Source organism: Phasianus colchicus, chromosome 24 (assembly GCF_987193195.1).
Source record: "Phasianus colchicus chromosome 24, bPhaCol1.hap1.1, whole genome shotgun sequence".
NCBI classification, from domain to species: domain Eukaryota; kingdom Metazoa; phylum Chordata; class Aves; order Galliformes; family Phasianidae; genus Phasianus; species Phasianus colchicus.
Window position 1 is genome coordinate 2983041 of NC_143459.1, and position 24294 is coordinate 3007334.

General features: G+C 60.8%; 3 protein-coding genes across 7 annotated transcripts; 2 read left to right on the forward strand and 1 right to left on the reverse strand.

The window, feature by feature from the left end:
- Positions 1-1944: 1944 nt before the first annotated feature.
- On the reverse strand, positions 1945-11109 carry FGR (FGR proto-oncogene, Src family tyrosine kinase). 3 transcript variants are annotated; one of them, XM_031594994.2, is made up of 13 exons: positions 10936-11109; positions 7607-7664; positions 7245-7493; positions 7046-7148; positions 6810-6908; positions 6586-6689; positions 6367-6516; positions 5881-6045; positions 5004-5183; positions 4797-4873; positions 4555-4708; positions 3232-3363; positions 1945-3147 (listed from the first exon to the last, which is right to left on the reverse strand). In XM_031594994.2, the coding sequence occupies exons 3-13, from the start codon at positions 7480-7482 to the stop codon at positions 2939-2941; spliced, it is 1611 nt and encodes a 536-aa protein (XP_031450854.1). In that variant the 5' UTR covers positions 7483-7493; positions 7607-7664; positions 10936-11109; the 3' UTR covers positions 1945-2938. The 3 variants fall into 3 exon arrangements, with proteins under 3 accessions (XP_031450854.1, XP_031450856.1, XP_089979901.1); XM_031594996.2 differs by lacking the exon at positions 5881-6045 and adding an exon at positions 5621-5776 and having other exon boundaries at positions 10936-11108; XM_090123775.1 differs by lacking the exon at positions 10936-11109 and adding an exon at positions 9577-10298.
- Positions 11110-12741: 1632 nt separating this feature from the next.
- On the forward strand, positions 12742-17082 carry LOC116230087 (digestive cysteine proteinase 1-like). The gene is made up of 11 exons (XM_031594992.2): positions 12742-12838; positions 13414-13473; positions 13717-13809; positions 13925-14097; positions 14639-14882; positions 14957-15152; positions 15237-15430; positions 15526-15617; positions 15687-15848; positions 16321-16510; positions 16739-17082. Exons 1-11 carry the CDS (start codon positions 12784-12786, stop codon positions 16924-16926), a joined length of 1647 nt encoding a protein of 548 aa, XP_031450852.2. The 5' UTR covers positions 12742-12783; the 3' UTR covers positions 16927-17082.
- A 93-nt stretch (positions 17083-17175) lies between these two features.
- LOC116230088 (digestive cysteine proteinase 1-like) lies at positions 17176-24128 on the forward strand. 3 transcript variants are annotated; one of them, XM_090123773.1, is made up of 11 exons: positions 17176-17918; positions 18525-18584; positions 18677-18769; positions 18854-19026; positions 19240-19480; positions 19955-20156; positions 20236-20429; positions 20525-20616; positions 20686-20847; positions 21041-21230; positions 21401-24128. In XM_090123773.1, exons 4-11 carry the CDS (start codon positions 18883-18885, stop codon positions 21586-21588), a joined length of 1413 nt encoding a protein of 470 aa, XP_089979899.1. In that variant the 5' UTR covers positions 17176-17918; positions 18525-18584; positions 18677-18769; positions 18854-18882; the 3' UTR covers positions 21589-24128. The 3 variants fall into 3 exon arrangements, with proteins under 3 accessions (XP_089979899.1, XP_089979900.1, XP_031450853.2); XM_031594993.2 differs by lacking the exon at positions 17176-17918 and adding an exon at positions 17973-18202; XM_090123774.1 differs by lacking the exons at positions 17176-17918; positions 21041-21230 and adding an exon at positions 17970-18202.
- Positions 24129-24294: the final 166 nt, after the last annotated feature.

A 24294-nucleotide genomic window follows, 5' to 3' on the forward strand; every position in this document is an offset into this window, starting at 1 on the left:
TCAACCACCCCCGAAATGGCAGAGCAGGGCGTTCCCCAGGCAGCGAAACCACCCCGGGTTTGGCTCAGCTGCCAACATTGCTGAGCGTCACCCGGCCGGGCGCCGCTCCCCCCGTGACGCCCCGCAGCCCCAAACGGCCCCGCGCTTCGCTTCGCTCCCAAATCCCACCTCACACCCCCATCAATGGGGCCGTGAAGCCGGAGAGCCGAAGCTGCGGGGAGAGGTGGGGACAGGGAGGCCACGTCATTAACGCAGGCAGGAGGCGAGCAGCTGTGCACAGCCTGGCGTGCTCCCCAGCTGCGGTCACAGGCCGGTGCGTGGCTGTTCCTCCACTCCATCCATGGAAAAACACGTCCCCTCCCAGCGCCTGCTGCTGAGCCGTGGGGTGACTGCAGATGGGTCCCTCCGTGCCTCGGTTTCCCCTATGGGCACGGCTCCCGTGCTGCTGGAGCAGAGCTGCTGCACCCAGCCAAGCCTCGCGTTGCGTTCTTGGCCACTCTCCACTGTTGTCTGGTCATCGCCTCCGCAGGGACGCGGATCTGCTGCACGACCTGGGAGCATCACGTGCTGCCATCCCTGGGGAGCTCAGCTCTAAGGGGACGAAGCCACCCCCCAGTGCTGTGCTGGGTGGGGATGGTCCGTCCCAGCGGCTCTCGGTGGTGGCAGCTTTGGGTGAGGGTCCCCATGGTGGGGGTTGGTGGCAGCTCCGTGGTGCCAGGGCTGCAGTGTTGGCCATCTGCAGCCATCTCACACCTGCGCCCATCTCTTGGCACGGCGTGGGCAGCCTTGGTCCAACCCAACATCCCCCCCCCAACCCAGAGCAGGGTGGCACATCTAGGAGGAACAGGGGAGATGGGGGTCCAGGGGAGCAGTGGGGAGACACAATGCCACGCTTCCATGGGATGTGGGCACAGGAGGTGATGCTGAGCTCTTTTCCTTCCCCTCCCAAAGATGCCGTGGGGATTTGGGCAGCGGGGAGGGGCCACCTCATAGAGCCCCCATCTGGGTGCTGTGCTCTGCCCTCCCCACCCCGGGGGCTGGTGGCTGTCCCTCCACCCACTGCTCACTGGTCGATGGAGCATGGCATTAACATCAAATCGATGCCCTCCCCACAGCCTGCAGCCACGCTGGGCCACACTGCGCCCTTTAACCCCTTCGCTGCCAAGTGAGGCTGCTTCTGCTGGGGCTGAGCTGCAGATGTGCCCTGCCCAGCACTGCCTGGGTGCTGCGGGCACCTTGCTTCATTTAGGGGTGCACCAGCCCTCCTTGCAAGCAGGGCCTGCAGCAGGATTAGAAAAGGACAACCCAGCTGTCGCTATGGGGATGAGGGACACATCCTTTGGGTGTGCCATGTGCTCCCAGCAAGCAGTTTAGGGATGATGGGTGTGCGTGCACACGCACGCAGCGAGTGGCAGGGCGTGCAAACATGCAGACACACGCAGGCGTGCGCACAGAGAGGTAAGGCAGGATTGCACCTTGCACACGCACGTGCACACCGACTGTGCTCTGCACACCCAGGGCCAGGCAGCACGCGTGCACGGCATCACACGTGCACAGTGCAGGCAGTGAGAGCCGGGGGGCAAAGCAGGCAGCAGGGGGGGGTGATGGAGGCACCGCGATGCCCGCAGGGTGCAGACACCCCCCTGGGTGTGATGTGCTGACCCAGGAGATGAGAGGTGCACGGAGATGGCAGCACGTCCCCAACCCCCAGCCCTGAGCCCCCCCATGTGGGGCTGAGCCCAGGCCCCTTCCATCAGTGCTGGGGAATTCATTAGCAGCCACAGCTGGGCCCTGTGGGGGGGCTGAGCTGCAGGGGAAATTAACCCCTTCCTCCCCAGACTCGCACATATATAACCCCCCCCCCCCCCCCCCGCCCTCACATAGGGGTTCCCCCCCAGGTAGGGTCAGAAGGACCCAGCCCCCCCCCCCCACGTTTGTTAGAAAGGTTTTTATTTCTCTCTATTTACAAATGGAATTTTTTTTAAAAAATTAACAACAAAACTTTCCCATCCCCTCCCCCCAGCACTCCTGAGGGGGGGGGGGCAAGGGGGGGCACAGCCTGAGTGCACAGCTCTGCCCCACATCCTAAGGGGCTCCTGGCCATGAGGAGGGCCCCCCAAACCCCCCAGTGCCATCACATTCACTTTGTGCCCTGTGTTCCCCCACTGCTCCCTCCACCCACCCCCCCTCCCCAATTAATGCTCACTGCAGGGATTTGAGATGAGCCCCTGTAGGCACTATGGGGGTGAAAACCTGCCCCATGCTCCCCTCCTCCTTCTTCCCAAATAAGGCAATGGGGCCACAACAAACGGCCCCTGAGACAGAGCTGCCCTGGGTCCCCCCCTGCCCCCCTTACGTCCCTCTTTCAGTGCAGCAGCAGTTTATGGCTTTCAAGATTTTGGTTCTGCTTTAAGGAGAAGAGAAAAAAGCAGCGGGTGAGGCAAGGAGAACCCCCCCCAACCCCCTCTCCCCCTTCCCCCAGTATAGGGGTCTCTGAGGGGGAGATAGCTGCTGGGGGGGGGGTTATAAATTAATGACAATACGAAGAGGGGGTGAGATGACCTTCCCTAGGATTTGGGGTCCGAACCCCTCAGCTGCACAGAGCTGAGCTGGGTGATGAGATGGGGAGGGGGCATCCTTAGCACACCTGTGTGCTGGAGGTGGGGGGGGGGGAGGAAGGGGGGGGGGTCCTCCCCTATCCAAAGCACTTCTCAGGTTCAAAGCTGGCTGTGAAGGCAATGAGAGAGATGCTGGGGGAGGGGGGGCACAGCTGGGCACAGCGCAGCCCCCTGAGTCCAAAATCCTTGTGCAAAGCCCCCCAGGGGCACCCCCTGCACAGCCTCAAAGGCACTCACAGAGGATGAAGGCGATGAGAGCAACAAACCCCCTGCAGAAAGGGGAGGATTGGCGCCCCCCCCCCAGCCCTCCCAGCGTGGGGTCACTGGTTATCCCCAGGCTGGTACTGGGGCTCGGTGGCTGTGAAGTAGTCCTCGAGGAAGGACTGAAGGTACTCAAAGGTGGGACGTTCCTCGGGTTCTCTCTTCCAGCACTGCATCATCACATCATGCAGGGATGGGGGGCAGCCACCCGGGCACTGCATGCGGTACCCCCGCTCCACCTGCTCCAGCACCTCCCTGTTGTTCATCCCTGTGAGACAATGGACGCCCCGTCGCCATCAGTGAGCAGCAGTGGGGGAAACTGAGGCACGTGGGGGTGTGGATGGGGCTGTACCTGGGTAGGGCACCCGGCCTTTGGTCACCAGCTCCGTCAGCAGGATGCCGAAGGACCAGACGTCTGACTTGATGGTGAACTTCCCAAAAAGGGCTGCCTCTGGGGCTGTCCACTTAATGGGGAATTTGGCACCTGCAGGGGTGGGAGGCAGGTGAGTCCTGGCTGGGCACCTCACGGCACCGGCACCTGGGGTACCCTGCACCAGCACTGGGATAGCCAACATATGGGGAACTGTGCACTGAGAGGATCTTGATACCCAGCACCCAGGTAACCCATCACTCAGGGTATCCATCATCCGTGCACACAACCCAGGCTACTCATAACCCGGGGTACCCATCATCCATAGTTCCCATAACCCAGGGTATACCCTTCACGTGGGGTCCCTATAACCAGGGATATCCATCACTTGGGCAAGCCATCACTTGGGGTCCTCATAACCTGGGGTACCCATAACACAGGGTACCAATCACTTGGGGTACCCATAATTTAAGGTCCCCCATAACCCAGGGTACCCAACACTTGGACAACCCATCACTTGGGATAGCCATAACCCATGGTCCCTGTAACACAGGGGGCCAATCACTTGAGGTATACCCATCACTTTGGGTACTCTTCACCTGGGGTCCCCATCAGCCATAGTTCCCATAATGGTACCCACAACCTGGGGTACCCATCACTTAAGATACCCATCACTTGGGATACCCACAAACAGGGGTACCTATAACCCAGAGTACCCAAAACTTGGACAACCCATTACTTGGGATATCCACAACCTGTAACCCAGGATACCAATCGCTTGAGGTACCCATAAACTCAGATACTCCTAACTTAGGGCACCCATAAATTGGGGTATCTATAACCCAGTGCGCCCATCACTTGGGCAACCCAACACTTGGGATATCTATAACCCAGGGTATCTGTAAACCAGGATAGCAGTCATTTGGGGTACCTATAAACTGGAGTACTCATCACTTAGACTACCCATAGCTTTGGGTACCCATCACTTGGGGTACCCATAGCCTTGGGTACCCTGAGCTTTGGGTACCCATCACTTGGACTACCCATAGCTTTGGGTACCCATCACTTGGACTACCCATCACTTGGGGTACCCAGAGCTTGGGGTACCCATCACTTGGACTACCCATCACTTGGGGTACCCATAGCCTTGGGTACCCATAGCTTTGGGTACCCATCACTTGGACTACCCATCATCAACCAAGGCTCCCAGCACCGGCTGTGACCAGCTGCAGATCCGGGGTAGGACACAGCACAGCGGGGACAGGACAGCCATCCCCACACCAGCAGCCCAGCCGTGGGGCTGACCTTGGCGTGCCGTGTACTCGTTGTCCTCGATGAGGCGGGCGAGGCCGAAGTCAGCAATCTTGCACACCAGGTTGTCACCCACCAGGATGTTGGCAGCACGCAGGTCCCGGTGGATGTAGTTCATCCGCTCAATGTAAGCCATTCCCGCGGCGATCTGCAGGTGGGGAAACCTTGAGGACCCCCCCCCTGCACTGGGCACAGTCCCTATGGGTCACCCCACCCCACGCCAGCCACCCCAATACCTGTGCAGCCATGTCCACCAGCTGGGGCAGCTTCAAGTAGCGACCGTCTCCATCCTTTAGGAAGTCCAGCAAGCTGCCTGTGGGCAGAGGGTGGCACTGGGAGTGCTGTGCCCCCCTGGGGATGCCCACCCCCATAGGGACCAGGTCCCTGCACACCTCAGCCATGCTGGGTGATGCCCATGGGAGAGCAGCTCTGCTGTCCCTCACCTTGGCTCATGAACTCGGTGACGATGTAGATGGGTTCCTCTGACACCACGGCGTAGAGCTGCACCAGCTTGTCGTGCCGCAGCCGCTTCATGATCTGAGCCTCCTCCAGGAAGGCCTCGGGGGACATGGTGCCTGGCTTCAGCGTCTTCACTGCCACCTTGGTGGTGCCGTTCCACGTCCCTGAGTTGGGGACACGGGGTCACCTGGAGCCCCGGGGACAGCCGGCCCCGATGGGGCCAGGATGGAGGGGTGCAAGGATGCAGCAGTGCATGGGGGCATGCATGGTTGCATGGATGGATGGATGGATGGATGGGTGGGTGGGTGCATGGATGGATGGAGGGATGGGTGCATGGATGGATGGAGGGATGGGTGCATGGATGCATGGATGGAGGGACGACTTGAGGGCATCAGGGCAGGGCAAGAAAGGTCCATGCTATCATCATACCCAACCCAGGGCAAGGAGTCTTCCTCACTGCCGCACAAGGCACCCCACGGGCTCAGCTAACAGCAGCCTTATCCCATTCCCCATCCATCCACACCTCAGTGATGCGGGGGTCTCCCCTATGGTGGGCACCTGCCGTGGCACCGGGCTCTGCCTGCCCCCAGCCCCCCCTTACCCATCCACACGTCTCCAAAACATCCCATGCCGAGCTTCTTGTCCAGGCTGATGGACTCCCGCTCTATCTCCCAGGCGTCCTTAGCTAATCCCAGGGTCTGAGGCTTCATAGCGGGGCACGCTCGGGTTAGCAGATGGCACAACCCATCGTTGCACTCTGCAGGGGCGCAGGGAAGGGGGGGAGGGGAGGGAGGAGGGAGGGAGGGGATGCCATGGGATGAAGGCAGCATGCACACCGAGCGGGGGGAACGCGGGCCCTACCCATCCACACTTCCCCGAACTGCCCGTTGCCCAGCTTCTGGAGCAGCTGCAGGGACTCGCGGGGGATCTCCCACACGTCTTTGGTTTTGACCGACAGGTCGGCCAGCTTTGGGGTCCCTTTGGGGCACGGCACGGCCAGGCGGCAGCACAGCCCGGCCGCCCGCTCTGCGCACCGAGGGGGCAGGCATCAGCAAGGGAAGGGGGGTCCGTGCCATCAGCCCCCCATAGAGCTGCACTCACCTCTGTGATGTGCACGGGGTGCTCCCCCCAGCAGGGCCAGCCCTGCATCCCTACCAACCCCACCGACACCCACCCAGACCCGGGGGCCATTTACCTGCTCCGGAGAGGTTGGGTGCTCCTTCCCAACAGAGGTTTGGGCACACCTGGGGGTCCCCCTCCTTCTCCAGTTACACCCAGTCAGTCAACCAGCTGGGGGTTCCATCACCCCTCCTACCCACCCCCCCTCCCCTCCCCACCTACATATACCTATGTAGTGCTGCACCAGCTGCTGGATGGTGTCAAACTGTGCCCGTGTGGTGATGTAGTACCCCCCGCTGTCCAGCTTACGGATCTTATAGTGCTTCACGTGGTCACCCTTGGCCTCATCCCAGTCCCGGATGGAGAGGGAGTAGGCACCTACAGAGGGCAGAAATCAGGAGTGGGGCAGGGGGGGACGCAGGCCCAGCCCCATTGCTGTCCCCATACCTTTTGTTGTCTCACTCTCACGGATGAGGAAGGTGCCCCTGCAGTTGCCATGGCACAGGAGCTGCCGCTCTGCATCCTTGCGCCCGATCTTTCCGAAGTACCACCTGTCAGGGGCTGCTGTCACCCAAGGGTGCTTCGGGTCCCCTTACCAGCACCGCAGCCCCACTTTGCCATCACTGCAGCACTGCCAGGGGTGCCCACCGCCCCCATCCCCAAATACTCACTCTTCTGCCTGGATGGAGTCCACGGGGGCCACGTAGTTGCTGGGGATGTAACCCGTGGCACCCGAGCTCAGCGATCGTGCCTCCCACCAGTCACCCTCGCTGGGACAGAGGGACAGACAGTGAGGAGGAGGGATGGACAGACAGACCATCCCTTCCCCACACGCAGCACCACAACCCCATCCCCCAACCCTGCTCTGCTGAGACCGGCCAGCTCGTGACACGTGTTGGGAGCTCACGTGTTGTTGATGATGTGAAATTTCTCCCCTTTCTGGAAACTCAGGTCATCCTCCGTCCTGGCCTCGTAGTCATACAGGGCAATGAAGAGCGTCACACCCCCACCTATAGGACACAGTGGGGGGAAGGTTGAGGCTGAGCCCAGCCCACCCCAGCACCCATGGGTGCAGCCCACCCCCCCCTAAAACACACCCCGCTGACCTGTGATGCTGCTGTGTGCCTGCAGCGTGTTGCAGGGGTAGAAGCTCGGCCCTGAGAAGGGTGCAGAGGAGGGCACGGCTGCAGCATGGAAGTTGTTGAAGTCAGGGATGTGGGTGAAGGCACCGCTGAGCTGTGTGGGGTCGGGGTCGTACTGGGAGGGGGGGTGTGCAGGGGTCACCGTGCTGCTCCCCCCCTGCCCCTTGCCGGACATCTTCTCCTTGCAGTGCACACAGCCCATCCTGGCACGGCCTGTGGGACAGATGGACACAGTGTATCCACCAACCCCTGCCCAGCCCTGGTGGGGGGCTTTGTGTCCCCCCCCAGCACCCACTGGTGCTGCCACCCGTGGTGTCTCCACTCACTGTGACGGCTCCTCGGGTCACTTCAGCTGCTCCATGTCAGCTCGGGGAAGAGAGGCACCTGCAGGGAGAGGCATCAGGTGGGGGGCAGAGCCCTGCAATGCCCCTGTGTGGGGGGCTGCACTACCCCTACACGGGGCTGCAGTGCCCCTGCATAGCCCAACCCAACCCTGCACGGCTGAAATACCCCCACGCTGGCTGCAATATCTGTGCAGCACCATTGCATGGGCTGCAACAACACCGCATGGGCTGCAACACTCTGCACGGACTTCCATACCCTTCCACAGCCTAAAACATCCCTGCGTGGGTTAACAGAACCCGACACAAAACCTCAGGTAGGCTGCAATACCCCCACAAGGGCTCTGCTGTGTCTCCAGGAGCCCTGCACAGGATGCAATCCTCCTGCAAAGGCTGCAAGGTCTCTGCAACAGCCCTGCAGGAGCTGAAGCACTTGTGTGTGTGCTGAAACCACATCCCGTCGTGTCCCCAATGAACCGACCACCTCCGTCCGAGCAGAGGGGCCGGAGGGAGCAGGGCAGGGTGACACAGAGCCCCCAGCTCTGTCCCCAGAGCTGCCATGGGTCTGGTGGCCGTGGGAGGAAGGGCTCCCTGTGGTTGTGGCCGTGCTTCTCCATGCTGAGCCTCCAGCGAGGAGGAGGAAGGCTCCTGGTGGGGACAGCTGTGTCCCCAGCACTGGCACCACCTCCCCCAGGTGCACGGGGTTGGGGATGGGGGCTCACAGCCTGCAGCACGGCAGTGCCACGGGGGGGTGGGGGCTGCGGTCCTGCTGCAGGGGTGGGAGAGCCTGGAGCGGTGGTGGAGGGGAGGGGGGTTCCCCATCATGGTATCTGATTCTCCCTTCCCTCTCTTGGCAGAGGGTTTCAGAACACCAAGCAGAAGCAGAGCTGGCTCTCCTCATCCACTTCCTAAACCAACGGGGGCTGCTGCTGACGGGGCAGCGTTGCCAAACCCAAAGTGCTTGGCTGCTCTTTGGGGCTTCCTCCTGCAGACATGGGGTCAGCGTTCCAACTGACAAACCCCCACCATGGGAAGCACCCTCCCCTTCACAGCAGCTTCCCATTTCACTCCATGTCTGCACTGAACTGACAGATTCCAGGGTCAGCGGAGGCAAAGGGCAAACTTCCAGGAAAGCACCAACCCCCAAAAATCCCCGCACTCACAGGGCTGCCCCACAGCATCGCACCCACCCCAAAGCTCAGCCCCCCAAACAGCTCCCTGCTCCCATCCTTGGGGAGGGGATGCGCTCATCCCCGTGCCCCACAGCCACGTGTTGGCACCTGGCCCTACAGCAGATGGCCACCGAGCCCTTCCTGGCGGCCCCACCTGCCCCAGTGCCATCGTGCTGCCAGCGCCGTGCCCTCCATCACCCCCAGCACCACGGGTCCAGCATCGTCACCACTTCCCATCCATCTGCTCCGATTTCCAGGGCCTGATGGCACGGGGAGGTTCTGGTGTCGGATGGCTGTGGTCCCAAAGCTGCTCAGCCACACGGCCACCAGCAGTGGGGGCACACATGGGGTGCAGTGCCAGCCTCGGCCCCACGGTTTGATCACAGAATTGTGGGATCGTGGCACATCCTGAACAGGGGGGACCCACAGTGGGGTCACCCCATGCGCCCTGGGGACTCCATGGTGATCAACACGCAGAGCTCAGCCATGACCACAGGCTGCACTGGGAGAGGGAATGGGGCCAAAGGTGCACAGCGTGGTGGCCTCAGCTCCTGGGAACGTGTGGGCAGCAGCAGGAGGAACCACGTCAGCCCCACAAGCACCTCCAGCGGGGCAGGAGGAAGCAGCCGGCAAGTGCAGCAATGAGGAGGAGGAGGGGAGGAAGGGGAAGGAGCTGCAGCCTCTAAAGGAACCTCCTGGCAGGCATGGACCCAGGCTTTGGGTTGGGAAATAAAGCAGGGATCCCAGCAGGGCTGAGAGGCAGCACCCCAAGCTGCATGCTACCTCCATATCCACACTCTCACGTCCTCCTGCGTGGCCCTACAACCCCAGAGGTGTTGGGCACCGTGGTGCAGCCCAGCCTGGAGAAGAGGAACCAACACTACAGCACACACAGCACCCACAGGGCCAGATCTCACAGCTCCCAACCCCAATCCCAGCTGTGGGACCAGCACTGTGGGGCAGGTGGATGTGAAGGAGGGGAGGGGATGAGAAGATGTGGGGAGAGCAGTAGAGATGGTGGGGTGGGATGCAGCCAGGATGGAACAGCACGAGAGCATCGCCCAAGATCAGCCATCCCAGCGGGGTGGTGGCAATGGGGACGTGGTGGTACCCAATGGGGACGTGGTGACACCCAAATGGGGATATGGTAGGGCACAATGGGGACATGGTTGGATGCAATACTTTCCAGCCAAGCAGTCCCTTCCCCTGCCCGTCCCTTTGTGAGGGCTATGGGGGCTGCTGGCCCCCCACTCAGCCAGTGTGCTCCCCAGGTAGCAGTGGGGCATTGCATTGCCCCCCCACAAATACCCTGGGGGCGGGAGCAATGAGAATCACCCCAAAGCCTTCGGCCCTGAGCAGACCCACCTGCCCTGCCCCATAGCTGGGGCTGCCCCTCGCCCCCCTCCCCAGAGGTGATGCCCGTCTCACAGCTGTGCCCCCCACCTCCCAGCCCCACCGCTGGCAATGAGGGCAGGATTTCCGCTGGAAGAAGAGCAATTCCCGGATCCGAGGGGGCTGCAGGGGGGGGGGAAGGCCCTGCCAGGGCTGCAAATACAATGTCCCGGGAGGAGCAGGGCGGGGAGGGAATTGTGCGGGCAGGAAACGGCCAGTTCCTGCCCGGGACACACCGCGGGATTGGGGGGGGTGGGGGGGGGGCGGGGGGTTGGGGCACCCCACGTGTGAAGGCTGCGTGCACCCCCTGCTCCCAGCCCGGCTATTGGGGAGGGGGGGGCTCAGCATTGCGGAACCGTATGGGGGAAGCGGGTGTCCTTAGATTGGGGGGGGGGCTCCCCATGCCCCCTCCAATGCACGGTTGTCCCGCGGCCGATCATTGCGGATGGGTGAGCTGCGGCTGATCGCCCCCCCCCCCCCCCGCAGACAGCAGAAGTCGGGGGTCTCCTGACCCCCTCAAACACACACCTCCATCCTCACCGCAGGACTGCGGGAGCACTGACCCCCCCCCGACACACACACACAGTGGCAACAAAGCCCCCACCTCTCACCGTTCGGATGGGGGGCAGCTCACAGCCTCCCCCTAAAACACACAGCGAGAGGATACAGACCCCCCCCCCTTCCCATAACACAAGAGGCGGCCGTGCCCCCCACCTGCCCTCCTCCCCTCCCCCCGCGCTCCCTTCTTACCTTCAGCCCTCTTCGCATGGAGCCCCCCGGGGCTGCACCCCGACCCCCCCCCACACCGGGGCCGGGCACAGCGCTGCGGGGCACAGTGCGGGGAGAGGCGGAGCGGTGCGTGCGGTTCCCCCGGTGCCTCTGAGCGGCTCTATCCGCCGCGCCGAGCTTCCCCTCCCCTCCTCTCCCTTCCCCTCCCCTCCCCTCGCCCCCCCCCACCCCCCTTCTCCGAGATGATGCTTCGTTATAACAGTGCAGCGCCGGTCCGGGGGGACGCGGGGTGGTGGCACCGGGTTGTCCCACGCTGTTTCGGGGGCTGTTTAATGCTTATAGAGGTTTGGGTGGGATGGTCGCCCTCCCGCTCCCATCCCAAAGGAGGCGTGCGTAGAATCGGGAAACTGCGACCCTCTGGGACAGCATGGGGACACCGGGGCCACGGGCTGGGATAAAAAGTCCCCTGCGGGTGGTGCACCCGACACCAGATCCTTATCTGTGGGATGAAGGTGCCAGTGGGAGGAACTCAACATTTGGCACCAACCATGCAACAGCACAAACCTCGGCTGAGACCTTTACACCCCGCTGGGACCCCACGCCTTATTCAGTCCCCCACACCCTGCCCAGACCCCCACATCCTATCCAGATCCCCACAGCCCTCCCAGACCCCTTACCCTGCCCACACCCACTCCAGGCTCCCCATGAGGATTGAGTTTGGCATCCTCCTTACAGAGACAACTCGTGAGTTTTGGCAATCCGAGCCCTGGAGCAGTGGGGTCCCGGTGGGCTGCACAGCTGACCTGGAGGAAGGCCGCCTGCCAAAAGCAAAACCTCCCCAGCTAGAAATAAATAACCTCTGTGGTTGGAGTGCAGCTCTGCCTGGGTCTGACCCCAGGGACGGGACGAGGGGCTGCTGGTATTTTTACCCCCGCCGCAGTTTCCTGCCATGGGGCTGTGCTTCCAAGGGGTGATGGTGCATGGGGAGGGGATGGAGCTTCAGCCCAGAGCTGCTGCATCCCAGTTGGGCTGCTTTGGAGGATGGAGGCCCTTTGCTGTCCCTCTAGAGCCTTCCTCCCCCTCCTTTCTACCCCCACCTCCCCCCAGTGCAGCTCACGGTGGCCTTTGCAGGATGGCTGCTTTCCTGTGTGACACCAAGTCCAGCCTCAAAGCTCTTCCTGTTCTCACACTGGGTCACAGGCCCCCACCGGGACGGAGATGTGGCCCCATCACTGCTGTCCTGAGGGGCTCAGCCCCCAGTGGGGACGAGACACCACAGGATGGTGACTGCTCACAGTGGTGCAGCACCACGAGCTTCCAGACTGCACCTGGGCATCACACTGCAGCCCCAGGTGCTGTCCTTAACACTGTGCCCATGAGGGAGCTCCGGTGCTCTGGTGCAGGATAAGTGCAGCCAGCACAGGGGGATGGGGCAGCTGTGGGAGTTCCCAGCAGCACATGGGGACCTCAGAGCCCTTGGGGGCAGGTAGGCGCACAGGAAGATGAGGGGCTTCTGCATGCTGCTGGAAGAGCATCTCCCACTCCACCTGCAGAATGGTGCCTCAGTTTCCCCCCCTTCCAGCCCAATTCCCAAACTGTGGGGTCCAGGATGCCAGCATTTCCCTCTGCCCCACAGCCCCCAGCCCTGCAAGCCACCCCATAAGAGGCATCCCCAGTGCTCTCTGGTCCCCCAGCTGCACCTTGTTTTGGCCGTGCTGCCCATCCCCAGCCAGCACCCTGCATCTCTCCCAACACACAGCACCCCGCTGCCAGCCGGCCCCGTGCACCACATGATTTCAGTTCTTTCCCTCCCCCGGGGAGGGCCCAGGTTTGGGCTTAAAGCCGAGCTCATCCCAGCGAGGAGCTGTGATGATGGGTGTGCTGGGCTGGCTCGTGGCTGCCGCACTTGGCAGCTCTGTGCAGGGTGAGTCGGTGCCCTTTGGGGACACCCATGGGTGGGAGCTGGGGGTGACATCTCCTCGTTGTTGGGAGGGGAGAAAGGGGTTTTTCCTGCGTGCATTGTGGGGTTTCCTAAATTCAAAGCCCTTAAGGGAGGAGAGCTGCGGGGTGGCAAAGTGCTTTGGTAAGGGGGAAGTGTGAAAATAGGGCTGCATTGAGGCAGGCTGCTGTAACTGGATGGTTCCCTGTTTTGCAGTGAGGCAGGCAGGTTGCTGCCGGAAGCAAAGGGAGGGGAGAGGGGAGAGTGGAAGGGTCCATGCCCCTCTGAGAGGGACTGTGCTGCCCAGGTGCTTGGAACAGCTCATAGGATTGCTGGCTCCATTGCTGCTCCCAACATCCCCAGCACCGCCTGCCCAGGGCGCAGTGGGGAGCCCCAGAATTTGGGTGCAGCAGCAGCAGAGCCTTAACAGATCCTGGAGAAGGTGTTGTGAAGGGGAAGGCAGCGGGGTGTGTTGGTGTGGGGTTGCACAAGCCCTGAGCCCCAAGCACGGCCCCAAACAACCCCACAGACTGCGCTCACCCCACCGCTCTGCCTTGCAGGGCACGACGATGCGCTCTCCCATCCGCACCCACACTTTGGCTCCGTCTACCACGTGCGAGGTAACGGCCCCACAGCAGGACCCACAGCACCCTGCTCTGCGGGGGGAGAGCAGGGTGCTCAGAGCTGAGCCGTCCCAGTGCCAAAATGGGGGTGGTTCACTGCATGTGTTGGTGGGGGGACTGCAGGGATCTGCAGCTGGGTTTGGCTGCAGGACTGCATCCTCCACGTCCTCGAGTGCATGAGGTGCAGTCAGGGCTTGGGGAAGGACGCCGGGTGTTGGGGCTGAGCTGAATGTCCTGCAGGGGTTATCAGTCTGCCCTATGCTGAAATCGAGGAGCCCTTTGAAGCTTGGTACAACCTGACGGGGAACAAGAGCCGGATCCAGTATTACGGGGGTAAGTGCTCTGGGTGCACCCATCTGTCCATGCTGTGCCTGTCCATGCTGTGCCTGTCCCTGTGCACAAGGCTGAGGTGGGATCGCCGTGCCTCAGTTTCCCCTGCCTGGCGCAGGGCAGGTGATCACCTACCAGCTGGCTGGGGTGAAGCCCTACGGGATGCGCTACAAGATCACCCCTGAGACCACCGAGAAGGAGGTGAACGTTCGGAAATGCTTCCAGCTGCCCGGATCCAAGGAGGATGTGGTCAAAGCTCAGAGCGTCTTCCCCAGCTTGGATGGCTTCAAGGTGAGGGGTGGGAGGTGCTGGAGCCTGGAGCCGGCCGCTGCCTGGAGCATCCCTTGGGATGGGCGCTGTGCAGTGCACCAATCCCTGCAGGGTGCTGGGCAGGCTGCGGCACATCCTGCACCCACGGGCTCAGGGAGGGTCATTTCCCCACCCTCATCGGGGCTGGACGCACGACTCCTTTCCCAACCCTGAGAAATGCTGGGACGTGCCACAGCCCACACAAATGCTGGCATGTTGGGATGGCCTGGGCAAGTCGCTGCATGGAGGCTCTGCTCCTGATGTCCGCAGGCTCTGGGGCAGCACCAACAGCATCCTGTGTGGGGAACATAACAGACTCAGCTGCTGGATCTGTCCCAGGAGTCTGGCATGGGTTGGGTGCCCAAAGCGATGATGGGTGCCCAAAACAATGATGGGAACCCAAAACAATGATGGGTGCCCAAAGCGATGATGGCTACCCCAAAAGATGTCGGGTGTCCATGGAGTCATGAGTTCAGGGTCCATGCAAGCTTGGCACCCCAAACACCCATCCTCATCCCCCCAGTTCCTGCGGGAGGAGTATTACCAGGGCCGGTACTGCGCCGTGTGGCAGAACATCACCCACTGGGAGCAGAAGAAGAACATCTACACACTGTGGGTGACCAACTCCAGCTGTGGGGTGGCCCCGGTGCACTACGAGATGCGTGGCTACAATAGCCTGCTGGGCTCCCACTACGACAAATACGAGATCTCCTACACCGACTTTGACAACAGCTTCCCTCCGTCCATCTTCGACATCCCGGTGAACGGTGAGTGGGGCTGAGACCCCACCTCAGTGCTGGGGGGAACTTGGGCTGACGGCATTTCCCTCATTGCACCCCAGAGACGAAGAAATGTGGGCTGCTGCCGGGTAGCGTGGCGGAGCACCGTGTGCTGGCAAACCCCATGGAGGACCTGGTGGGGCGGCACCGACCGTGGGCACATGCGGTGTTCCACCACTACCGCCGGCGCTTCGGGCGGCACTACGGCTCAGCACGGGAGCTGGAGCACCGGCAGCACATCTTCGTGCACAACATGAGGTACGGGCACAGGGGGGACCCACGGGGGAGACCCCCACCCTTCTGGGGACATGGTGGGCTGTGAGGTGCCACCCCCATGCCCAGGTTTGTGCACTCCAAGAACCGTGCCGCGCTCTCCTACTCGCTGGCACTGAACCACCTGGCCGACCGCACGCCCCAGGAGATGGCTGCAATGCGGGGACGGCGCCGGAGCGGGGACCCCAACCATGGGCTGCCCTTCCCTACTGAGCACTACGCTGGAATCATCCTGCCTGAAAGCCTGGACTGGAGGCTGTATGGTGAGGAGGGACCCGGCTTGGCTGGGAGCATGGGGAGCCCTCACCTCCTGCCTCAGTTTCCCTTCACACCCCATCGCTTGTCCCGCTGTCCCCAGGTGCCGTGACCCCCGTGAAGGACCAGGCTGTCTGTGGGTCCTGCTGGAGCTTCGCCACCACGGGTGCCATGGAGGGGGCCCTCTTCCTCAAGGTGGGAGCGGGGACCCAACGCTTTGGGGTGGCCAGAGGGTTCCTGTCCCTACAACATGTCCCCCCGCAGACCGGCGTGCTGACCCCGCTGTCCCAACAAGTCCTCATCGACTGCTCCTGGGGCTTTGGGAACTACGCGTGTGATGGGGGTGAGGAGTGGAGAGCCTACGAGTGGATCAAGAAGCACGGCGGCATCGCCAGCACCGAGTCCTACGGCACCTACAAGGGGCAGGTGAGGGTGGCCCCACATCCTGGTTGGGTCCCCTGCTTTTGGGATGTGCCCTGTGAGCCCTGCTTGAAGACGGTCCCCATCAGATGTTCACAGGCTCTGGTGCTGGGGAAACTACCTGAGGGCACGAGAGTCCCCATGGTTCCATGCAGGCTGAAGCCAAGCCCTGCGGCTCAGCCAGGTTTCATCACTGCCTCAGTTTCTCTTCTTGCAAAACAGGCACGATGCTCCTCCGCCCATGGGAGTGTTGCATCCCTGCGGCGCAGGGACAGAGCAGGGCTGCCTGGGGACAGGGACAGGGCAGAGCAAGGGGGCTGGGTGCAGTGTCTGGGACATTGGGCAGGAGGAGCTGGAGCAGGGATGCTGGCACAGCCCCAACCCCACATCAGCCCCTGTGTCAGAGCAAGGGGCAGCCAGGGGCACAGCGAGGGGACGTGGGTGCCCCTCATGATGCAGCCCCCCCCTGGTGTTGCAGAATGGCTTGTGCCACTACAACCAGTCTGAGATGCTGGCCAAGATCACAGGCTATGTCAATGTCACCTCGGGCAACATCACAGCTGTCAAAACTGCCATCTACAAGCACGGCCCCGTGGCTGTCAGCATCGATGCCTCGCACAAGACCTTCTCCTTCTATTCCAACGGGATCTACTATGAGCCCAAGTGCGGTGAGTGGGGTGGCATGCAGGGATTGGGGTTCTGGGGGTGATGCCAAGACTCCCAGGTCCCCCGCCTTGCTGTTGAGAGGCTTTGGCAGGGCTGGAGGAGGTGAGCGGCCCCATATGGGAAGGTCAGGTTGGATATTAGGAGAAATTCTGCGATCACAGATCACATAAATGATAAGCATCCCCAGGACTGCTCTCCCCCAAAGACCATTTCCCCTGTTGTCCCTGCAGCAAACAAGCCAGGACAGCTGGACCACGCAGTGCTGGCTGTGGGCTACGGCGTCCTGCAGGGAGAGACCTACTGGCTCATCAAGAACTCCTGGTCCACCTACTGGGGCAACGATGGCTACATCCTCATGGCCATGAAGGACAACAACTGCGGCGTGGCCACCGAGGCCACCTACCCCATCCTGGCCTAAAACACCTCCCTGAGGGCAGAGCCTTTGGTGGTGCTCTGGATCGGAACCTTTAGTGGGACCTCATGGTGAAGGAAGAAGATGGGGACATGGTGGGACAGGACAGCGGGGTGCTGGAAAAGCAGCCATGGGCTTGCCAATAAAGACCCTGGAAAAACACCATTTGGTTTCTATGGGAGGGATTCAGTTGGTGGCTGTCTGGCTCAGCACAGTTCCTTGTTCCCAGCCCTGTGGGACCGCAGGGCCGTCCTGGGGAGGGGACAGTGGCATTTGCAGCATCTCAGCTCCCCATGGGGAGCCTTATCTTGAGGTGGAGCACAAACAACTCCAGGATTTCTGCTGAGCAGAGACATTCTTGATGCACGGGGGGAGCAGCCACCCTCTGCCCCAATGCCTGGGCTGTGCTGGGGCCCAGCGAGATGGTGGCACTCGAGGCAGCACTGTGTTTTCCACACCCTGGGGGGGCTGCTCCCCTCTCTGGGGGTCTCTGCTATACCCTCAGACCGTTGCTCATTGGTGTGCAAAGGGAGAGCCTTTGCTCTCATAGGGCTGGGGCTTTTGGGGAATGCTGCAGCACGGAGGGCACCACCCACACATGTCCCCAGCACCCAGCTCCTATCTGCCTTGTTTGGGGTTTGCTGTCACCTTGGGCAGGGCTCCAGCTGGATGTGCTGCAGGCAGGAGGGGTGAAGGCCATCACTGCAGGGACAGTGCTGCTCTCCTTGCTGGGACTTTCTTTTCCATGTAGCTCCTGAGATGGGATCTGTATTTTCCTCCTTTTTTTTCTTTTCTTTTTTTTTTTTTTCCCCAGTTAACTCCCATAACTGCAGCCCCTGGGTTTGTGCTGCTGGTTTATCCAGAGGGATGCAGGAATGCAAAGTCCCCATGGCTTCGGTGGGGACATTCTGCCAGGAGGGTGGGAGCACCCGAGGGTGCTTTGCTTTCTTGCTCTCCTAGGGCAGCTGATGACGTTCATCTGCAGCTCCTGCACTGCTGTAAGTGCTGCTGCAAGCTACAGGCAGCAGAGCCTTGGGAGGGAGCACTGAGGTCTCCCCAACCCCCCCAACCCCTGGGTGCTCATGGTGGGGCAACCCAAAGCCACACCTCTCCCCCCCTCCCATGGTCCCATCCTTGCTCTGGGAGGGCTGTGCCTGTTGGCTGCCAACAGCTTCCTGCCCACCCAGTGGTCCTATTTAAGCAGGGCAGTGGGTGAGGGTGGGTGGGTGCAGGATGGAGGGCTGGGGGTGGTTGCTGGTGCTTAAGGCTGCAGTGCTGCTGGGTGAGTGCCCAGTGTGGGGGGGGAAGGGGTGATGGCTGTGCTCTCTTCATGGGGAGATGCCCCCCGGGTGGTGCTGAGCTCTGCTCTGTCCCCATGCCAGGGAGGAGTGGGGACCCCTTCCCTACAGACCCCCAGCTTCAGAATCCTCTGCTTCTGTCCTGGATGGGCAGAGTGGGAGCCCTCCTCTGCACCCCCCCTGCTCTGTCTCTTCTTCCTGGGGTTTTATGCAGGCATTGAGCCATGGACCAGCTCAGCTGCCAGCCCTGCCTTTGGAGCATTTTAAATGGCTTTAAAAATTATTGCTTCCCTTTTTCCCTTCCAGGAGCAGAGAGCGAAGCTCCTCCAGAGAAACCCACGTTTGGAGATGTCTACCATGTCAAAGGTACTGCTAGGGGGTCTGGCACCTCTGGGTGCTGCTGAGTGCTTGGCTGCTGTGGGTGGCATCAGTGGGGTGACATCATGGGGTGCCCACAGGAGCCATCAGCCTGCCCTACGCCGAGATCAGGGAGCCCTTTGAAGCCTGGTACAACCTCACCGGGGAGAAGAGCCGCATCGATTATTACAATGGTGGGTGCACAGAGCTCGTGGCCACCCCACGCAGCCACCCCATGGCAGCACCACGGCTGGAACCCAGTGCTGTCCCATCCCCAGGCCAAGTGCTCACCTTCCAGTTCGGCTCCATGGGACCTTTTGGTGCCAGCTTCAAGGTGACACCAGAGACCACGGAGACGGAGCTGAACGTCCGCAAATGTTTCCGCATCAACGGCACCGACGGGGATCTCATCATCCCACAGAGTGTATTCCCCAGCCTGGAGCACTTCAGGGTGAGCCCTGGGCATGGTGACTGGGGGCGAGACAGGGCAGGGGATGGGACGGCGATGGGCGATGGTGGGTGCCACCGGAGCTCCCAGTGAGAGGGCAGAAGTGATTGGGAACGGGACAAAGGCGAGGCCAGGTCCAGGCTTGGCATTCTGAGGGGCACAGTGCGCAGCTGGGGACGCGGTGGCAGCGAGGTGTTGCTGACATTCCGTGCCCAGAGGCTGCGGGAGGAGCAGTTCCATGGACAGCACTGCACCGTATGGCAGAACATCTCCTATTGGGGCCATAAGAAGAACGTCTACACGCTGCGGGTGGGCAGCTCCATGCACGGCTCTGTGCCCCTGCATTTTGAGGTGCAGGGCTACAACAGCCTGCTGGGTTCCCACTATGACAAATACGAGATCGAGTACAGCGCCTTCGGGCACCGCTTCGACCCCAGCATCTTCCAGCTCCCACAAGGTGAGTCGCTGCTGCCACCCCGCAGCCCTGCTGGGGATGTGCCTGCATGGAACTCTGTGTCCTCCTCTTTAACTTGCTTTAATGAAGTTGCGTGCACCCTCTAATTTGGGTCAATAGGTGGGAAAATATGTGAAAATGATAACTGCAGTGATGTCAGCATTGGGGAGCCCTGTTTTGGTGCAGTGAGGGGATGCTGCAGCTCTGGTTGCAGATGCAGATCCCCCATGCAGACCCCTATGGAGGGTGGGCACCAGGTGCAGCCCCTGCATGCACACCCCTATAGAGAGAGGGCACTGGGTGCAGCCCCTGCACGCAGACCCCTATAGAGGGCAGGCACTGGGTGCAGCCCCTGCATGCAGATATCTATATAGGGTGGGCACCCCATGGTCTGCAGGTGCCATACACCCTGCTGCGGGGTCAGGAGCTGCTTGCTGTCCATGCCCCGAGGCTGCAGCCCCGTTCTGTGCCCCATAGGTGTGCAGTGTGAGCAGTGGCCCACAGCCGGCCCCGAGCACCGCATCATGGCCAACCCCATGCAGGAGTTTGTGGGGACTGCCCCAGACACGGAGCATGTCCACCACCACCTCTTCCATCACTATAAGGAGAGGTTTGGGAAGCGCTACAGCAGCGAGGAGGAGCACGAGCACCGCAAGAGAACCTTCATCCACAACATGCGGTGCATATGGGGCGGCGGGTGGAGAGCTGGGGGCTCAGAGGGGCTCCCCTGGACTCACAGCATCTCTCCCCATGCCCAGGTTTGTGCACTCCAAGAACCGTGCCGCGCTCTCCTACTCGCTGGCGCTGAACCACCTGGCCGACCGCACGCCCCAGGAGATGGCTGCAATGCGGGGACGGCGCCGGAGCGGGGACCCCAACCATGGGCTGCCCTTCTCCATGCAGCTCTACGCCGGTCTCATCCTGCCTGAGAGCCTGGACTGGAGGCTGTATGGTGAGGAGGGACCCGGCTTGGCTGGGAGCATGGGGAGCCCTCACCTCCTGCCTCAGTTTCCCTTCACACCCCATCGCTTGTCCCGCTGTCCCCAGGTGCCGTGACCCCCGTGAAGGACCAGGCTGTCTGTGGGTCCTGCTGGAGCTTCGCCACCACGGGTGCCATGGAGGGGGCCCTCTTCCTCAAGGTGGGAGCGGGGACCCAACGCTTTGGGGTGGCCAGAGGGTTCCTGTCCCTACAACGTGTCCCCCCGCAGACCGGTGTGCTGACCCCGCTGTCCCAACAAGTCCTCATCGACTGCTCCTGGGGCTTTGGGAACTACGCGTGTGATGGGGGTGAGGAGTGGAGAGCCTACGAGTGGATCAAGAAGCACGGCGGCATCGCCAGCACCGAGTCCTACGGGCCCTACCTGGGACAGGTGAGGAGCTGGGGGTCCGCACACCCCATCCTCCCATCCAGGATATGGGGTGCAGGGAGAGGCTCCTCCAAATCTGCCATCATCTCTTTGTCAGCCGCTCCCCTTTGGTTTGGTTATCCTTTGCTGGGTTGGTTTGGATCCCCTACAAACCTGCCCTGGACCATGATGTCACCTCAATGTCCCCCACCCCCAGAATGGCTACTGTCACTACAACCAGTCAGAGCTGGTGGCCCCGCTCACCGGCTACGTCACCGTGGAGCCAGGCAATGCTGAAGCTCTGAAAGCTGCACTGTTCAAGCACGGCCCTGTGGCTGTCAACATTGATGCCTCACACAAGTCCTTCACCTTCTATGCCAACGGGGTCTACGAGGAGCCCCACTGTGGTGAGGGGGGTGGTGGAACCTGGTGGAGATGATGGAAATGGGGATGGAGATGGAGGTAGGGATGGTGGATGATGGGGATGGAGAGGGGGATGACGGGGGTCAGTGGATGGGTGGCGATGGGGATGGGTGGAGATGGGCATGGGGATGTCTTCTTTCTGTTTTCCTGCTAGGGAATGAGACATCAGAGCTGGACCATGCAGTGCTGGCTGTGGGCTACGGTGTCCTGCATGGCAAGAGCTACTGGCTCATCAAGAACTCCTGGTCCACCTATTGGGGCAACGATGGCTACATCCTCATGGCCATGAAGGACAACAACTGTGGCGTGGCCACTGCTGCCTCCTTCCCCATCCTGGCTTGATGGGACGACGGGACAGCCCCTGCAGGCACTGTCCCCACTGTGTCCCTCTATGCAGTTGAGGGGATAGCAGAGGGATACGGGGCTGTGGGGTGAAGGAGGGCAGCCCTACTGGGAGGGCAGACGATGCTCTGTTGAGGTATTTTATCAATACAGCAATAAGCATCTATAGAGAAGTGATCCCATCCATCCTGCTGGGTGTGCTCTGTCACCCTTAACCCACCTGCAATGCCCACCCCCTACACCTGATGGCATCCCCTTGTATCTGTGCGTGTGCATGGGCTGCATCCTCCCAAAAATGGGCTGTGGTGGCAGAGAGCAGCCCTGCCCAACAGCTACACCCTTATTGTGCCCAGCAAATGGCCCGGGGAGCTGCTGTGCTCCCTCACCACGGAGCCACGTCCTTCCCTGATTGCTCCCGATTGAGGGTGGCAGGTCATAATATTTTCTTGTTTTCCTTCCCTTGTTCACCTGCTTATTTTACAATTTGCTGCACTGATTTCTGAAGTGGTCTTTAATCATTCCCAGCAGGGGTGCTGACTCGAATTCACATCTGGGAGAGAAACGATCACCGTGTAGGAATAATGTGGTTTATTCTGTGGGAGTCTGGGTCTCCAGATCTTTGATTCTCTCGGCTGCAGTCAATAAAACACGCTTTGACTTTCAGAGAACCGTGACTTTCAGGCTCCCTTTGGATGGGTGATGCTGTGAATTTGCTGCTGAACACGCAGGAGGCTCTGGGAGCTGCAGGCTGTGCACCCCCAGAAGCATTTATCAGGAGCTGAAAATTTTGCATTTGTGGCGTTGGGGAAAGCAGAAGCTCCAAGCGGGGGTTGTTGAGCAGGGATGGGACTTTAAATTAAGGTCGGTTTGTTTTCTTTGGAAAAGGATTTAGGGATGGAGGTGTCTGAGAAGAGGTCTGCTGCTGCAGAACTGCCATCCCAGAGTAGTTCTGGGGGAAACACCCTGGATTTGGTACTGGATGGGGAAACAGAGCTGAGCTTGGTGTGCTTTGAAGGCAGCGAGCGCTGCCCTGTGCGTGAAACGTGATTTCACTCCCTCCCTCCCCCATCCAGCCCCACATCATTACCTGGTACCTGGAACCACACTGCTGCAGAAGAAAAAGGTGAGATTTGGGGATGGCAGGCTGTCCTTTGGCACGGTGGGTCCTCACATGCCCGGCCACGTGAGCATGCATGGCTGGGGAGCAGACGGCTCTGAGCTTCTCCTCTCATCTCAGCAAGGACTGTTTCCACTCTGCCAAGCCAGAAGAGGCAGAGCAGGACTTTGTGGTACACTTCCAGTAGGGCTGGCAGCCTCCTGGCTGCCCCTCTGTGACCCCAGGCCGTGTGCCACCACAGTGTCCCCATGATGATGACACAAACCTGGGGGGGATGATCCTGGCTCCATGCTGGGCTCTGACCCACACGCTCCGATTCCTGAGCTGGCTGAGACATGGAGCGAGATGAAACAGCACAGCCCTCAAACAACACCCCTCCCACACTCCGAGGCTGTTTTGTTCCAGCAAAATGTGCATTCTGCGGGTGAGAGCATCCAGATCTGCAGGATCAATCTGTCCACACGTCCAGAAACTCGGGGCGGGCTGCGTTTGCCAAGGTAAACGATCCCCTGAGGGAGGGTGGTGGGGATTTCAACTGGGTTTGCTTTGCGCCCTGCCCTGGGCTGTGCTGGATGCTGCATTTCCCTCCAGAGACAGCTGTGCTCCGGCACAGACCTCTGTGCAGCAATGCCAGGTGGCCACAAAACACTCTCCAGCCCCAAAGCTGGCTGCCTTTCAGCGCTGGATGAATTATCTGTGAAAACCTCTGGTGGCTCACACAAAACAAGGTAATTATTCAGAAAGCAGGGGGACACGGAGAGAGCCAGCATCTGAAAATATTATCTGTGAGTGATTTAGAGAACCACAGACAGAGTCGGAGAACAGCAGCTGGATCAAAGCAGGTTTGGCAATTCCTTGGCTCCCAGATGCTCCATCTGAACGGGGCTGTCTTGAACTCCCAGTTGGGGTCAGGGCTCCTCGGGTCGCTCTGCGGACAGCAGGACATGTGTTGCACAGCCCTTTGGCTTCATGAGGACAAAGAGTACGATTCGGGGCAGGAAAGCTTGCTTTTTACCACACAAACCACAGCATTTGGGGGCACAAGTGATCACATCCAGAAAGACCTAAGTGATTGCAAGACCTCTGCAAGATAGTTTGCTCAAAGCTGCTTTGTTGCTAACGAGGATATCCTGGAAAATCACTGAGGCAGTGGCTTTTTAAACGTTTCTTCTTACACTTCCCTCAGTAGCTGCTTTACAAACGCTCTTCCTTAGCCAAACGTCCTTCCCTTGGCGACTGTGTCTGCTCTGGCAGGTTTGTTGTTCTAAAATGAACTGCTCTTCTTGCTCAGCTCGAGAGATTTGCAACCCACCCCCCCCTCCCCCCGGACTTTTTGGAGGTTTCATTCGTTGTAACGAACCGCTCGCGGCGTTTACGTTTTCCAGGTGTGCTGTCAAACCCCTCCGAAAGTCCTCCACCTCCACCCCATTTCCCTAAGAAACCATTCTCACAGCATCCCAGCCCCCTGGGCAACGGGGAGGGTTTTGTTTAACGCTACCCACCGCCTCTGCCAAGCTCTGCCTTCTGCTCTCACCCACCGCTATTTCCCAATCACCATCCAGCACGCAGCACAGTGCAACAAATTTCAT

What these genes read in the sequence shown, in the direction of transcription:
- LOC116230088 (XM_031594993.2), top strand. Translation starts at nt 18,154, where the DNA reads ATGGAGGGCTGGGGGTGGTTGCTGGTGCTTAAGGCTGCAGTGCTGCTG. An exon ending in ACGGGCCCTACCTGGGACAG is followed by an intron (nt 20,848 to 21,040) that starts GTGAGGAGCTGG and finishes CCCCACCCCCAG; the next exon opens with AATGGCTACTGTCACTACAA. An exon ending in CTACGAGGAGCCCCACTGTG is followed by an intron (nt 21,231 to 21,400) that starts GTGAGGGGGGTG and finishes TTTTCCTGCTAG; the next exon opens with GGAATGAGACATCAGAGCTG.
- LOC116230087 (XM_031594992.2), top strand. Translation starts at nt 12,784, where the DNA reads ATGATGGGTGTGCTGGGCTGGCTCGTGGCTGCCGCACTTGGCAGCTCT. An exon ending in CCAGCTTGGATGGCTTCAAG is followed by an intron (nt 14,098 to 14,638) that starts GTGAGGGGTGGG and finishes TCATCCCCCCAG; the next exon opens with TTCCTGCGGGAGGAGTATTA. An exon ending in ACGGCACCTACAAGGGGCAG is followed by an intron (nt 15,849 to 16,320) that starts GTGAGGGTGGCC and finishes CTGGTGTTGCAG; the next exon opens with AATGGCTTGTGCCACTACAA.
- FGR (XM_031594994.2), bottom strand. Translation starts at nt 7,482, where the DNA reads ATGGGCTGTGTGCACTGCAAGGAGAAGATGTCCGGCAAGGGGCAGGGG. An exon ending in GACTCCATCCAGGCAGAAGA is followed by an intron (nt 6,690 to 6,809) that starts GTGAGTATTTGG and finishes AGCCCCTGACAG; the next exon opens with GTGGTACTTCGGAAAGATCG. An exon ending in GCTGGTGCAGCACTACATAG is followed by an intron (nt 6,046 to 6,366) that starts GTATATGTAGGT and finishes CTCGGTGCGCAG; the next exon opens with AGCGGGCGGCCGGGCTGTGC.